The sequence below is a fragment of the Pituophis catenifer genome, unplaced genomic scaffold (genome assembly GCF_029215685.1).
Source record: "Pituophis catenifer annectens isolate HBS135680 unplaced genomic scaffold, rPitCat1.0.hap2 SCAF_25, whole genome shotgun sequence".
NCBI classification, from domain to species: Eukaryota; Metazoa; Chordata; class Lepidosauria; order Squamata; family Colubridae; genus Pituophis; species Pituophis catenifer.
In genome coordinates this window covers 462176-474778 of record NW_027256905.1, presented here as the reverse complement: position 1 = coordinate 474778, position 12603 = coordinate 462176, and the positions used below count along the sequence as shown (strand labels likewise).

The following is a 12603-nucleotide window of genomic DNA, read 5'->3' as shown; positions in this document are numbered from 1 at the left end:
GGGAACGTAGCAGGTTTGAAAATAAACAAAGAAAAAATGAAGATTTTGATAAAAAATATGTTAATAAAACAAAAAGAAGAACTGGCGGAAATATTGAAGATGCAGGTCACAAATAAGGTTAAGTACTTGGGGATATACCTGACAGCAAGATGTAGCACACTCAAAGAGAACAATTATAATAAACTCAAACAACAGATAATGGCAGATTTGGCAAAATGGGAAAATTTACAACTATCATTGATAGGGAGAATATCAACGATTAAGATGATTATCGCTTTTAAGTTGATTTAAAACCATTGTTATTTTATCAAAATTTTAAATTAAGTTTCAAATAAGGCTTGTAAGTTGAAAGACTTAAGTTAAAAATTATTTCAGTATCATTTTGAAGACAGTTTTTATCCACTTGTTATCATACCAAACCCTCAGGTTTCTAATCGTATCACAAAAATTGTTTGTGAGTCCTTTACTGAAATCCAGTGATATTACCAGTCTTCCCATAATCTATTTAGGAAGTGTAATGATGTGTGAGAATGACTTTTGGGACGAGGGGAAGAGAGACTGCCTAGGGAAGGATCAGAGAAGAGGGGAGAATCCTGCAGCTGCATAATGGGAGAGAAAGAAACTCAGAAAGGATCCTGGCTAACTTTTCAGGCTGAGAAAAGAGTTGGTGGGAGATTTGTTCTTTCAGATCTGCAACATTTTGTTAATGTTGCATTACAATCAAGTAGAATTAGCACATCTGGAGGTGTTTTCCATCAGGATGACCAGGGAGAAGATTAGCCTGACAACTTTCTTCTTGATCAACCCATGCTTTCTGGGAATCAGCCTCTTATTTTCAAAGTTGTGAATCATCTTTTTTCTTTCTCTGTTCATTTTATTTGTCATCTGCTCTAGAATGTTCCCTATATTTGACCAATTGTATCAATTATATACTTTTTTTTATATTTTGTCAGTAAATGATTGACAAATTTTTCTCAAACTTTCTCGTTCACTTATGAAGATGATGACAGTATTTGTATCCTAGTTAACCATATTTGGAGATGAGACAATTGTAGAACAAAGATTCAATGTGGGATAAGAAACAAAGTTTTCTGTTTTTCAAATTCTTGGATGTTCCCATTCTAGTTTCATCCCTTTCTGGAGAAGAATGAATTTTTCAATATTTCTGAGAGGAAACTGTACTTGGACCAAAATGGAGAGATAACAGCAGATCTGGGCATTCAGGCCTCCTTGGTTCTCCCCAAGGAATATCCCAGGACAGAGGCTCTAGCATATTTTAAAAGACAGAGATTTACTATCAGAGGAGGTGCTCTTTCATGGCTAAAGTCGCTCAATAAGGTGGGAGAAATTTTGGTGTCTTTTCTCTGTTTTCCAAAGCCTGAGGTCCCATTTCAAGTGGGCAAAGCCTGGAGTCTCCAGGGTGGTTGGCCTCCCATGCCAGATGGTGTCATCTAATGGAAGCTCTTCAACAGACGGGACCTAAGTGGAGTGGCTTTGCCATGTTTTATGGAAACCTTTCAAGATCTTACTGGGCAACTTTGTTCTCAGTTTTAAGATGAATATATCATCATACTTAATTTTTTCTCCAATTCCATCCCTCAAGACTTTATTAAATAGAAAAGTACTTTATTGCAATGTTAAATTCCAAAAGGAAAAGGGAAGAACTAAATGAAGAATCTGCCAGTTGTTTTACCTCCTGCATCTGTTTAGAAGTAGTCAGAGGTTTCATATTGACCTCAGTGAAGAGCAGAGGCTACTTGTCTCCATCCATTTCTACCTCCATTTTCCATGGATGGTGAGTCCTAACATTTTTTTTTTTTGGCATTCCTTTTCTTCTGCTCAGTCCCTGCCTCAGTCCAAATGTGTGGAAAGTTGCCATCCTGGATTTGTCAAGAGGGCTCGAGAAGGAGAGCCAGTTTGCTGCTACGATTGCGTTCCTTGTCCGGAGGGGACCTTCTCCACTCAGGAAGGTGGGTCACACAGAGGAAAATGGGAGGCTTTGTGGAACTGGATCCATCCAGAACCTTTTCATGAAAGTGCAAGTGAAAAGACACATTTAAGCTCACCTGTAATTTTTTTATTTTTAACCTGCACAATTACTTATCTAAACAGAATTAAATCAAAAAGACTTGGAAGGAGGGGCTAGGAAAGAGATGGGAAGAGGGGGTGGCAGACTTGGCAAACTTTATTGACGGCAGAGGAAATATCTCTTCTGCTTTTTAGTTTGGATATGTGCTGCTAACTTTACCTTTTTAGGAATATCTAAGTTCTTTGAAACTTGTTTTAGATCCACCTTCTGAAAGACCTTTCAATTCATTGTTTATTGGCCTCCCCTGAGGATCACTGAGGTGTCACTGGTCCATAATCTGGTGCTGTGGATAGTTATGAGGGGAACTCATTACACAAATATTCTGTCAGTCATGTAGATCAATCAATCAATCAATCAATAATCAGAACAGGAAAGGACATTGGAGGTCTTTTAATCCTACCTCCTGCTCAAGCATTTCAGACAAGTGACTATCCAGTCTCTTCTCAAAAACCTCCAATGTTGAAGAACCCACAACCTCTGGAGGCCAGCTGTTCCACTGTTTAATTGTTCTCACTGATAGGAAGTTTCTTCTTAATTCCAGGTTGCTTCCAGATGTTACAAGATGCTGGAGGTATCCTCCAAGTCCAGACATTAACTGCCATGTGGCAGAACTCTGGATGTTTGCCTAAAAAGATTATATGATTCATTATTAATCTCTAATAATGTAGGTTCCTATGAAGATTCTACACATTACACAGGAAATAATTAACATCCTAGAACCTCCCTCACCTTCATTAACCTAGCTACATTTTTCAATAAAAAAAATATCCTTCTTATGCTCTTTTTAATGAAATAGCTAAGAAATACTTCTTAGAAAATGCCCATGGTAACAGCTGTCATCCAAAAAAGGTATTTCTTGACGCGTAAAAAACCCAGTATATTAAAGAAATATTGCTTTTTGGCTTTCTCAGATACACAAAAATGCACCAAGTGTCCAGATGATGAATATCCAAATGTGGACAGAGTCCAATGTATCCCCAAAATTATAACCTTCCTGTCTTATGAAGAATATTTGGGAATCATCCTGGTCTCTTTTGCTCTACTTTTCTTCCTAATCACAGGCCTTGTTTTAATCATCTTCACTAAATACCGAGAAACTCCCCTTGTCAAAGCCAACAACCGGGACCTCTCCTACATCCTCCTGGTCTCCCTCCTGCTCTGCTTCTTGTCTCCTTCTCTCTTCATTGGTCAACCAAGGAAAGCCACCTGCCTTCTCCGACAAACGGTTTTCAGCCTCATCATCTCAGTTGCCATTTCTTCTCTCTTGGCCAAAACCATCACGGTGGTGCTGGCCTTCCTGGCCACAAAACCAGGAAACCGAGTGAAGAGATGGTTGGGGAAGAGCTTGGCCAACTCCATCATCCTCTCTTGTTCCGCTATCCAAATTATCATCTGCTCCATCTGGCTGGGAGTTTCTGCCCCCTTCCCTGACTCTGACCTCCACTCCCAGCCTGGAGAGATCATCCTGCAATGCAACGAAGGGGCCGTTGTCATGTTCTACGTCACCCTCAGCTACATGGGCTTCCTGGCTGCCATCTGCTTCACGGTGGCTTTCCTGGCCAGGAACCTGCCTGGGGCCTTCAACGAAGCCAAGCTGATCACCTTCAGCATGCTGGTCTTCTGCAGTGTCTGGGTGACTTTTGTGCCCACCTACCTGAGCACCAAAGGGAAATCCATGGTGGTTGTGCAGGTCTTCTCCATCCTGGCCTCCAGTGCTGGTCTTCTGGGCTGCATCTTCATCCCCAAGTGCTACATTATTCTTCTGAGGCCAGACCTCAACGCAAAGGAGCAGCTCACAGCCAGAACAAATGTGAAAACATGAGCTATAACACCATTATGATAATGGAAGAGTTATTAAAGTTTATTTTATTTGAAAGGAGATATTCTTTCCATTTAAGATAGTATGCAGGAATCCAAGAAGAATATGTCTGTGTTTCTTTAATCTCCTTCCCTTTCAGCTCAATAAAGAGAACTCAGAAGGTCATTCAGAGGAATTTCATGTTCAGGAACAGCCAATGAACCTGATGCCTTATAAAAATAATTTGAGCAGGTTTGACAGAGCCGAAAAGTGTCTCTGTGTGAGAGAAAAGCCTGAGGAGGAAAAATGGCAAGATGGAAGCTGTGGGAAAGAAGCTCCAGTTATGTGTGACAATCTCTGAGAGAAGCCATGAAATACCCAAATGATGTGAAGGTTTCACCTGCTCTCCGCTGGGGAGGCAGATCTGCACAACTCTTAAATGGCTCCTTCTTGATGTCCTGATGAGACCTACTCTAGAGAAAGAGTGGATCACAAGAGCCGTCTGGGATTTCACTGGGGCTCACTTTGTCTGGCTCCCTATTTTTTCTTTCCTTATTCAAGAAATAAAAGAGAAATATCTAACAGTGTTCAGGTCCTTTAATGGTCCACTCTACAATTTCTACCTAAAGCCTTTTCTCTGCTCCTCTTCCAAGCTTCTCTTGTCTGTGAAGGGCTGGAGAAGATGCCCAGAGAAAGGGGACCCAGAGACTCTCCCCAGGAGGAGGTTGAGGGGATCCTGTCTAAAGGCATCACAGACTGTGGCATGAGGTTTCAACGCTGCATCTTCATCCAGGTCCCGGAAGGGGGTGAGCAAGGATGGGAAGAGCTGGGTTTCTAGGAAGCTGCTCTGCTCTCCAACCACAGAGTTTGCTGATTAATTAGAGACCAATTTTTATCTTTCAGAATGGCTCCTAATTGCCAATTGAATCCTTTGCAAATTCCATTTTCAGGGGATAAGAAAAGCTCTGATGGGTCAGAAGGTCAGTCCAAGATTCACGATGAGCAGAGAGAGGCCTCTGGTTCTCCCACAAGCAGAAGGCAGAGACTTTGCCCAACAGGCAACGGGTGTTTCCCCACAACTGAACTTTCCTCCATCACACCAGACAGTGCTAGACACTCGGCCATCTCCCCATCTAGGACTCCCCAGTTCTGGGATCAGAATATCTGGGGTATCAGAACTGGGGAGTCCCAGATGGAGGGAAGTCTCAGTGCCCAACACTGTCTGGGGTGATGGAGGAAGGTTCAGTTGTGGGGAAGCACCCATTGAGTGTTGGGCAAAGCATATTATGACTTAATATGAGAACATTAATATGAGAAGATTCATATGAGAAAATATTTCCAAGTTTCACTCCCCCAATCAAAAAGTACTAAGGCGGGACTGGAACGCAGGAGCCTCCTGGTGATTGGCCCAAAGCCTCCCAGGGAGTTTCCATGCCTAAGGGAGGATTAGAACTCAGAGCCAGCTGGCTTTCATGCCTAAACTAGGACCGGGACTCAAAGTCCCCCATTTGGCTTTGGTTGGAAGGTGGGATTAAAACTCCAGGGATTGGCCCAAAGTCCCTCAGCGGCCTTTGACTCCCCCTATGGTGTCCGGGCACAACTGATGGCTTCCCACAGACGCTGCCGCCCCCTGGCTCCCCTCCCGCCTGGCGCCCCTCGCCTGCCCCGCTCCCTCGCCCCCCCCCGCTCGCCCAGCGCCCCCTCCGACAGCCCCGCTCCCGCCTTCCTCCCCCGGGGCTGAGCGAGGAGCTTTGCCGCAGGGCTGGAGGGGGGGATTCCTCTCCCTGCGAGGTTGCAGCCGTCGGGCTGCTGGGTGGGGAGAAACGGCAGCTCCCTTCACCCCGGAGGAAGGCGAGGCGAAGGGCGGCGGCAGCAAGGCAGAGCGGGAAGCCCTTGGAAGGGGGGGGGGCTCGGGGAGAGGAGGGGTAAAGGTCTCAACGTCCCCCCCCCCCTTTTTGTTACCTGCGTCCAGGTGAGCTTCCGAGAGGACCAGCATCACCTGGAGCTTCTCATCCGCTGCAGATTCGAGGTCTCTCAATTCTGCCCCTCCCACCTGAAAGGGCGCACCGCCTCCCCTCCCCCCCCTTAATCCCTTCCCCGGTCTTGGTCCGACCCAGCGCTCCTAGGACGGCGGTCCTTCCCCCCCCTGGCAGCTCCTGCCCAGAAGCCTTTGGAGGGTCAGCCGACCTCCCCCCTCACCCCCAGGACAGAAAATCTTTTTCTTCCTTCCTTTTTCTTTCTTTCTTTCTTCCTTCCTTTACTTTCCTTCCTTCCTTTTTCTTTCTTTACTCCTTCCTTCCTTCCTTTTTCTTTCTTTCTTTCTTTCTTCCTTCCTTCTTTCCTTTCTTCCTTCCTTTTTCTTTCTTCCTTCCTTCCATCTTCCTTCCTTCCCTCCTTCCTTCCTTCCTTTCCTAACTTCCTTTTCCTTCCTTCCTTCCTTCCTTCCTGTCTCTGCCTTTCAGGGCGGCTGTTGCGCTGAGGCCCGTTAAGCTCCGTCCTTCTCCCCAAGCCAGGGGGGCTGCGCACTTCCCCTCCCCTCCCTTCCAATATTCTCTCCGGTGAGACTGAGTGGAGACCCAGCTTCCCACCGCGGGATTCAGCCGCCCCCCTGCCCTCCCCCCCCGTTATTGAGCGACCCCCGCCCTGCTCGGAGGCGTTTGTGCTTTGATGGGGCCTCTTTCTCTGGGCGAGGGGGGAGGAAAAGCGGGGGGGGGCTGGAGGGGCGCCTGGGAGAGGAGGCGAGGGGGTGGGGAGTGCGGGGCAAGGACCTCGGGGGGGCTGGTGCGGCTTCTTCCTGCTGCCCCCCCTCCCACCGGCGCAAGGGAGCGGGGCGGGCGCGGGGGCTGCGTCTACGGGGGGGGAGGCGGGAGGGGCAGGAGAAGGAGGCGCCGTTTTTGCGCGATCCTCCCCGCCTCCAGGCTGAGCCCAACGACCGGGGCCTTGGCACGACCTCTGCGGCGTCTGGAGGGGAAGGAAACGGAGGCAGGAAGGGAAGGAGGGAGCCGGAGGGGCTGGGAAAAAGAAGGGAAAAAGGAATGCCAATCATCCCTTCACCTGCCCTTCGGTTGCAATTCTTTTGTAACCACAAATAACTGAATGTCAGCCTGACCTGCTCAGAGATCCCGTCAGTGGGAACGTTTCCCTCTTCAGAAGAGATCCCGAGTCTTCCATTCCGGCCATTCCTTCATCTCCCCTCCCTCTTTCTTTCTTTCTCTCCCTCCCTCTCTCCCTCTCTCTCTCTTTCTTTCTCTCCCTCTTTCTCTCCCTCTCCCTCTTTCTTTCTCTCCCTCTTTCTCTCCCTCTTTCTCTCTCTCTTTCCCTCCCTCTTTCCCTCCCTCTTTCTCTCCCTCCCTCTCCCTCTCCCTCTCTCCCGTCTTTTCCTTCCACGGAGTTTCCCTCCCTGATCAGCTGCCCCAAAGTCTCTGGAGCTATTTGTGACGCCCTCTTATTCCGCAGCCCTTCCACAGCGGAGCAAAGCCCACCCAGCCCAAACTCCCCGGGAGGCTGGAGGTCCCAGTGGCCGAGAAAGGGACCCAGAGGGGCCGCTTGGAGACGTTGGACCGGAGGAAGGAGGCGCTTCCTAGGGCGGCGGAGCTGTCTGAATGGCCCTCCCGAAGGGCCCCCTGCAGCTTCTGCTCCGCCCGGCTGCTCGGCTGAAGTCCGGAGGGCGCTGGACCCGGAGCGTCTCCGCGGCTGCCGAGTGGGCTGAATCACTGGGCTAATGGGGAGGAAAGCGCCCCCTGTGGGAAGGAGGCAGAGAGGAGCTGGCAGACTTTGGGGACCGCCGGGCAGAGGGAAGGGAAAGGGGGGCGGGGCTTCTGAGAAGGGCGGGGGAAAGAGAGAGGAGAATCTGGCTTTTCCGCAGCGCTCGCCCTGGTCGCCCATCCAGGTGAGACCCTCAGCACCCCTGCTTAGCACCGGAGACGCTCCAGGCGCGCTGCCGGCCGAGCCGTTGAAGCCGCTCGGGGAGAATCTCCGCGATTCTTTGGCCTCTTTCACTCGCTCCTCTCGCAGCTCCGCCGCCGCCTTTCTCGGGTGCTCTGATCGCTCCTCACCCGCTGCTCCCCCTTTCCCTCTCCTTCCCTCCCTGGCTTTAAGCCCCCCCTCCTCCTCAACCGCTCCCCTTCCCCCACCCACAACACGCACCCACAAAAACACCCCCCACCCCCGACCTCCCATCCACAGCCAACCAACCAACCAGCCACTCTCCCGCCAAGATCACCCCCCAAAGACTCTGCCCTTCGCAAACCAACGCCAGCCCCCTCCCCACGCACCCCTCCCCAAACGCTCCTTTTCTGTAGTTGCACCTCCCGGCTCCCCCCTCGCCTCGCCCAAAGGAGGCTCCACCTCCATCCCCCACACAAAAAAGGCACGTTTGGGCCCACCTTGATCTCAGAGGGATCCACTTTTATGTCTCCCCCCCCCCAAAGGGAGACCAACCTTCACCTTCTCCAGATGCTCTTTTCTACAGTTGGGGTAGCGAAGAAGCGTGGAGCTTTCTCCCTCCTCCCCCCGGGACTTTCAACTAAGCAGATGATCCAGCTTGGGGGTCTCTGGGAGCCCTTCGGCCCCCACCCAGCTGCCCTTGACAAAGGAGGAGGCAGGAGGGTTTTTACTTCTGGTCTTGGAGAAGGTGAGGCCCCTCTCCTGCCCCTCCACTGGCTTCTTAGGAAGCCCCTGCCAGGTAGAAGGACCGCCATCCTCGGGTGCTGCTTGGGACAAAGACTGGAGGGGGGGGGAGACTAACGGAGGGCAATGAAATCCGGGGCCTCCTTTCAGGTCATTGGGGGAGGGAAGAATGGAGAGAGCTCAACTCTGCAGCTGCATTAAGAGCTCTGCAGTGATGCCGGCGCTCTTGGAACCTCACCTGGACACAGGTAAAAAAGGGGGGCTGGGACCCTCTCCGGGGCCAAGAGAAGATCCGCTTCCCTCCTGCCCTCCACCTCATTTCCTGGCGCCGCATCTGCTCCGGACCTTCCCCAACCACCGACAGCCGAGCGCAGAGCCGGCCTCCGTTTGGCCCCAGCCGGATGCAGCGCAGCCTCGAAGGGAAAGGAGTAGGCGAACAGGAGCTGGAGCCTTGCTTTGGATTACAATCCTCAGAATCCACGACGTTGCTCGCATTGGCTGGAGTTGATGGGATTTGTAGTACAAAATACAAGGGGGCGTGATCTGCTTTACCTGCACTGCGCAAATCCTACTCCCTTCCCTGCATTGCTTGAGTGGAGAAATACTTCAGAGCCACCCCTAGGACTACAAAACCAATTCCTGGAGAGGAAAGAGGAGCCCGTAGGATTGTACAGGAAACATCCTGATTGGCCGAACCTGTTGATCCCTCGACCCCCAGGGGAGGCATTGCAGTCGGAGATGAAAGGAAGAATCAGAAATCCACAAACGGAGTAGATCCTCGGTGGAAGCCAGGACTCGGAATCCCAGGTGGCTTTCAAGGACCCGGATGGTCTTATCCGTCCTTGGATGCCCAGAGGAAGTTCAAAGGGCTTCACTGACCGGGATTTCCTCCTCTGCTGGGCAGCTGCAGCCTTCCGCATGGGGAGTTTCCAGGAAAAGTTCCCTTGTTGAGTCAGGGAAGCCAAATAAAGCTCCATACAATGGAATATGGGGGGAAAGACGTAGGAAACCAGTCAAATTGCTTTAGCCCAAAGGCGAAGAACGCGACATTCTAAAGCAGCCGTTGCCCACTGAGTGACCCCATTGCTGGAGAGACTCGAGAGCCCATCAGCCCCTCCGGCTCTTCTTCTTCCACGCTGCAACTCAACGCCAGTCTCTGCAGTGGAGACCGACCGTGGCTGGGCGGGTCCGGAGGCTTCCTGGGGGGTTTCGGTTGCGGGTGGGGAAGCCCAGGGGGCTGGAGGGCGAGGGGGCTGCCGCGGGCGCCCCTCTTGCTCCTGGGGGCTGGGGGCCTCCCTGGGGGGGGGGCAGCTAGGAGGACCTGCCACCTGGAGGGAGGGGCAGCCGCGTCCTGGGCTGGGTCTCCCCCCTCTAAGCAACCTGCCCAGGAGGGGAAATCCGCCTTCCTCTGCGACCCCTGGAAAGCCCGGGAAAGAGAGGGCGGGAGGGGGGCTCTTTGGGCACCGGCCGGCCTTCCAGTTGCGAGGGGCTGGCAGCAGGGACGGCGGCGGAGGCGGGGAAGGGGCTGTGGCAGGAGGGGGAGGGCAGGGCTGCCTCGTCCGGGCGGGGGCCGAGAGGAAGGCGGGCGGCGGCTTCCCCTCCCCTCCCCCTGGGTCTTCTCCATTGTAGCGGGTGGGGGGGGCCTTTCTGCCCCGCTGGGTCCTGAGCGGGCTGATTGCGAGAGCGACTCGGGGCACCCGAGCATGTGCAGAGCGCCAGGTGCGGCCCCGAGACCTTTCCCTGCCCCGGAGGAGCCTGGCCGGGAACTCCGCCGCCCCTCCGGAGAAGTTGGGCGGGGGGCTTGCCTAGCCTTGGCCCTCCAGCCCCTGCACAGCCCCCGGCGCTCAGGCTCCGCTGGAGGGGCTCCGTGGCCAACCGGGGCTCCGAGGAGGGCTCTCTCTCTGCCGAGCCCTGGAGGCGCTGGGCGGGGGCAGGCGGGGCAGCAGCGGGACGCTTGGCCTGGGGGGTGGGGGGTCTGCATTGGTATTCTCTCTCTCTTCTCTCTCTCTCTCTCTCTCCCTCCTTTCCTTTCGCTTCTCTCTTCCTGAGGGTCCTGTATTAAGGGGGGGGACTTTCCTTCCATTCTGTGCCAGCTCCCCCCTCCTGCTTTGCGATTGTCTTTTTGGTGGGGACAGAGAAATCCCTCTTCACACTTCTCATTCCCGTCTTTTCTTTCTTTCCCCCCCCCCCCGAAAATAAGGGGCGGGGGTGGGTGGGAGAAAGCCTGCGAGTGGGGTTGAGTCCGGGATCGAACTCGAAGGCAGCCAGGTTAGAAGGGAGGAGGATTCCCAACCTCCGAGGGCAGAGGCTGCGAATCCTGCAGGAATGGCTAGCCAATGGCCGGGCGGGCGGGCGGGGTGGGAGCGGAATCTACTGGATCTCCGAATTGGCTTCTGTCGGAAGGTGGGTTGCGCGGAGAAGTCCAGGGACATCGCAGCGGCTCCTGGGCCTTGGAAACCTGGAGGGGGCTTCGCTGAAGGAAGGGGCTGCTTCTGCCCCCCCCCCGCCTCTATTTATTTTATTTATTGATTGATTTATGTAATTTATATGCCGCCCTTCTCCCGTAGGACTCAGGGCAGCTTACAAAAACAAAACAAAGAATTACATAAACAATTAAAATCAGTTTAAAATTAAATTAAAATCAATTAAAAATTAGTAAAATTATTTGAACTCACCCCTATGATTCCTATGTAGACATGGGGGGTGGGGGTGGGGGGGGAGATGCAGAGAAAAAAAGGCTGGCGAGGCGAGGCAAAAGAAGAAAACAGCAGCTGTCAGATGGCGAAGGGGGGTTATTGGGAGGGGGGCTGGAGGGAAGGAGGATCCTTCTGGATTAGGAGGGATCCCTGCAGATCCTCTCCGCCTGCTCCTGGTTTAGCTGAGGGCTTTCCTGTCTTCCCTTCAGATTGGGGGGTGTCTGTCTGTCACCCCCCAAGTCTCTCCCCCCTCTGCCTCTCCCCCCTCCTCATCCAGGCAGCAACTCAGAATCTTCGCCTTCAATGAATGGGGGGGGGGGAGAAAGGGAGGAGGGAGGAGGGGGGTGTCCTGGCCAGATGCTTCCAACCCCAGAGGAGGAATCGGAGGTTCTGAATTGGGGGGAAGAAGCCTTTTTCTTGGACTTTGGACTTTTCAGCTATTCCACTCCACTCCTTTCCTTTCCTTTCCTTTCCTTTCCTTTCCTTCCCCTTTCTTTTCTTTCCTCCTTTATTCCACTCTTCTCCTTCTCCTTTCTTTTCCTTTCCCTTTCCCATTTCTTTCCTACCTTTATTTTCTATTTTATGCCAAGATAATTTTAATAAAAAAATAATAATAAAAAGGAACATTTTGTTTTAGGAGCGCTTCTTGTTCCACAGCTGGAATATGCACATTTCGGGGGGGGGGGGGGACTCATCACAAAACACAATTTCTGTGATATTTTGTTTTTGAGCTCTCTGTGACAGACATTTTGTGTGAAGTCCACTTGCTTTTGCATTGTGTCTGAGTCAGTTGTGTAGCTTTTGTGTTATTTTTGTGTAAAATGTGATAGTGGGTTTTCCTGGTCACATGACCACGAAGCCACGGCCACCCAGTCACATGACCACCAAGCCACACCCACCAAGCCACGCCCACGGAACCGTTAGGGAAAATTTTTGAATTTCACCACTGCCTTCGACCTCCTCCTGGGGAGAGTCTCAGGCTCCCCTTTCTCTGGGCATCTTCTCCAGCCCTTCACAGACAAGACAAGCTGGGAAGAGGAGCAGAGAAAATGCTTTAGGTAGAAATTGTAGAGTTTAAAATTAAAGGGCCTGAAAACTGCTATTTTCTTTCTCTGGTTGAGGAAAGAAAAAAATATACAAAGTGTAAAGTTGAAATTTCTTTACACATTTTATTTTTTTATTTACTTTTTTATTATTTTAGTGTAATTAAATTATTTAATGTACCAAAATAAAAACAATCCCAAACTGAAATCCCAGACAGCTGTTCTGCCAAATTCTTTCTGCAAAGGAGCTTTTATCAGGAAATCAAGAAAGAATTGTATAAGATTTCCCTCCCCATCTGACAGCCGATCAAACATGTCATATTTCACATCATTCCGACATTCTCATGG

At 51.4% G+C, this 12603-nt stretch overlaps 1 protein-coding gene across 1 annotated transcript; it reads left to right on the top strand.

Moving 5' to 3' along the window:
* Positions 1-1849: 1849 nt before the first annotated feature.
* On the top strand, positions 1850-7544 carry LOC139326274 (vomeronasal type-2 receptor 26-like; the record flags this gene model as incomplete). Its single annotated transcript, XM_070956430.1, has 5 exons — positions 1850-1970; positions 3001-3899; positions 4048-4167; positions 5860-5916; positions 7344-7544. Coding segments are annotated over 5 exons (1398 nt in total), but the record flags the coding sequence as incomplete, so codon positions are not given.
* Positions 7545-12603: the final 5059 nt, after the last annotated feature.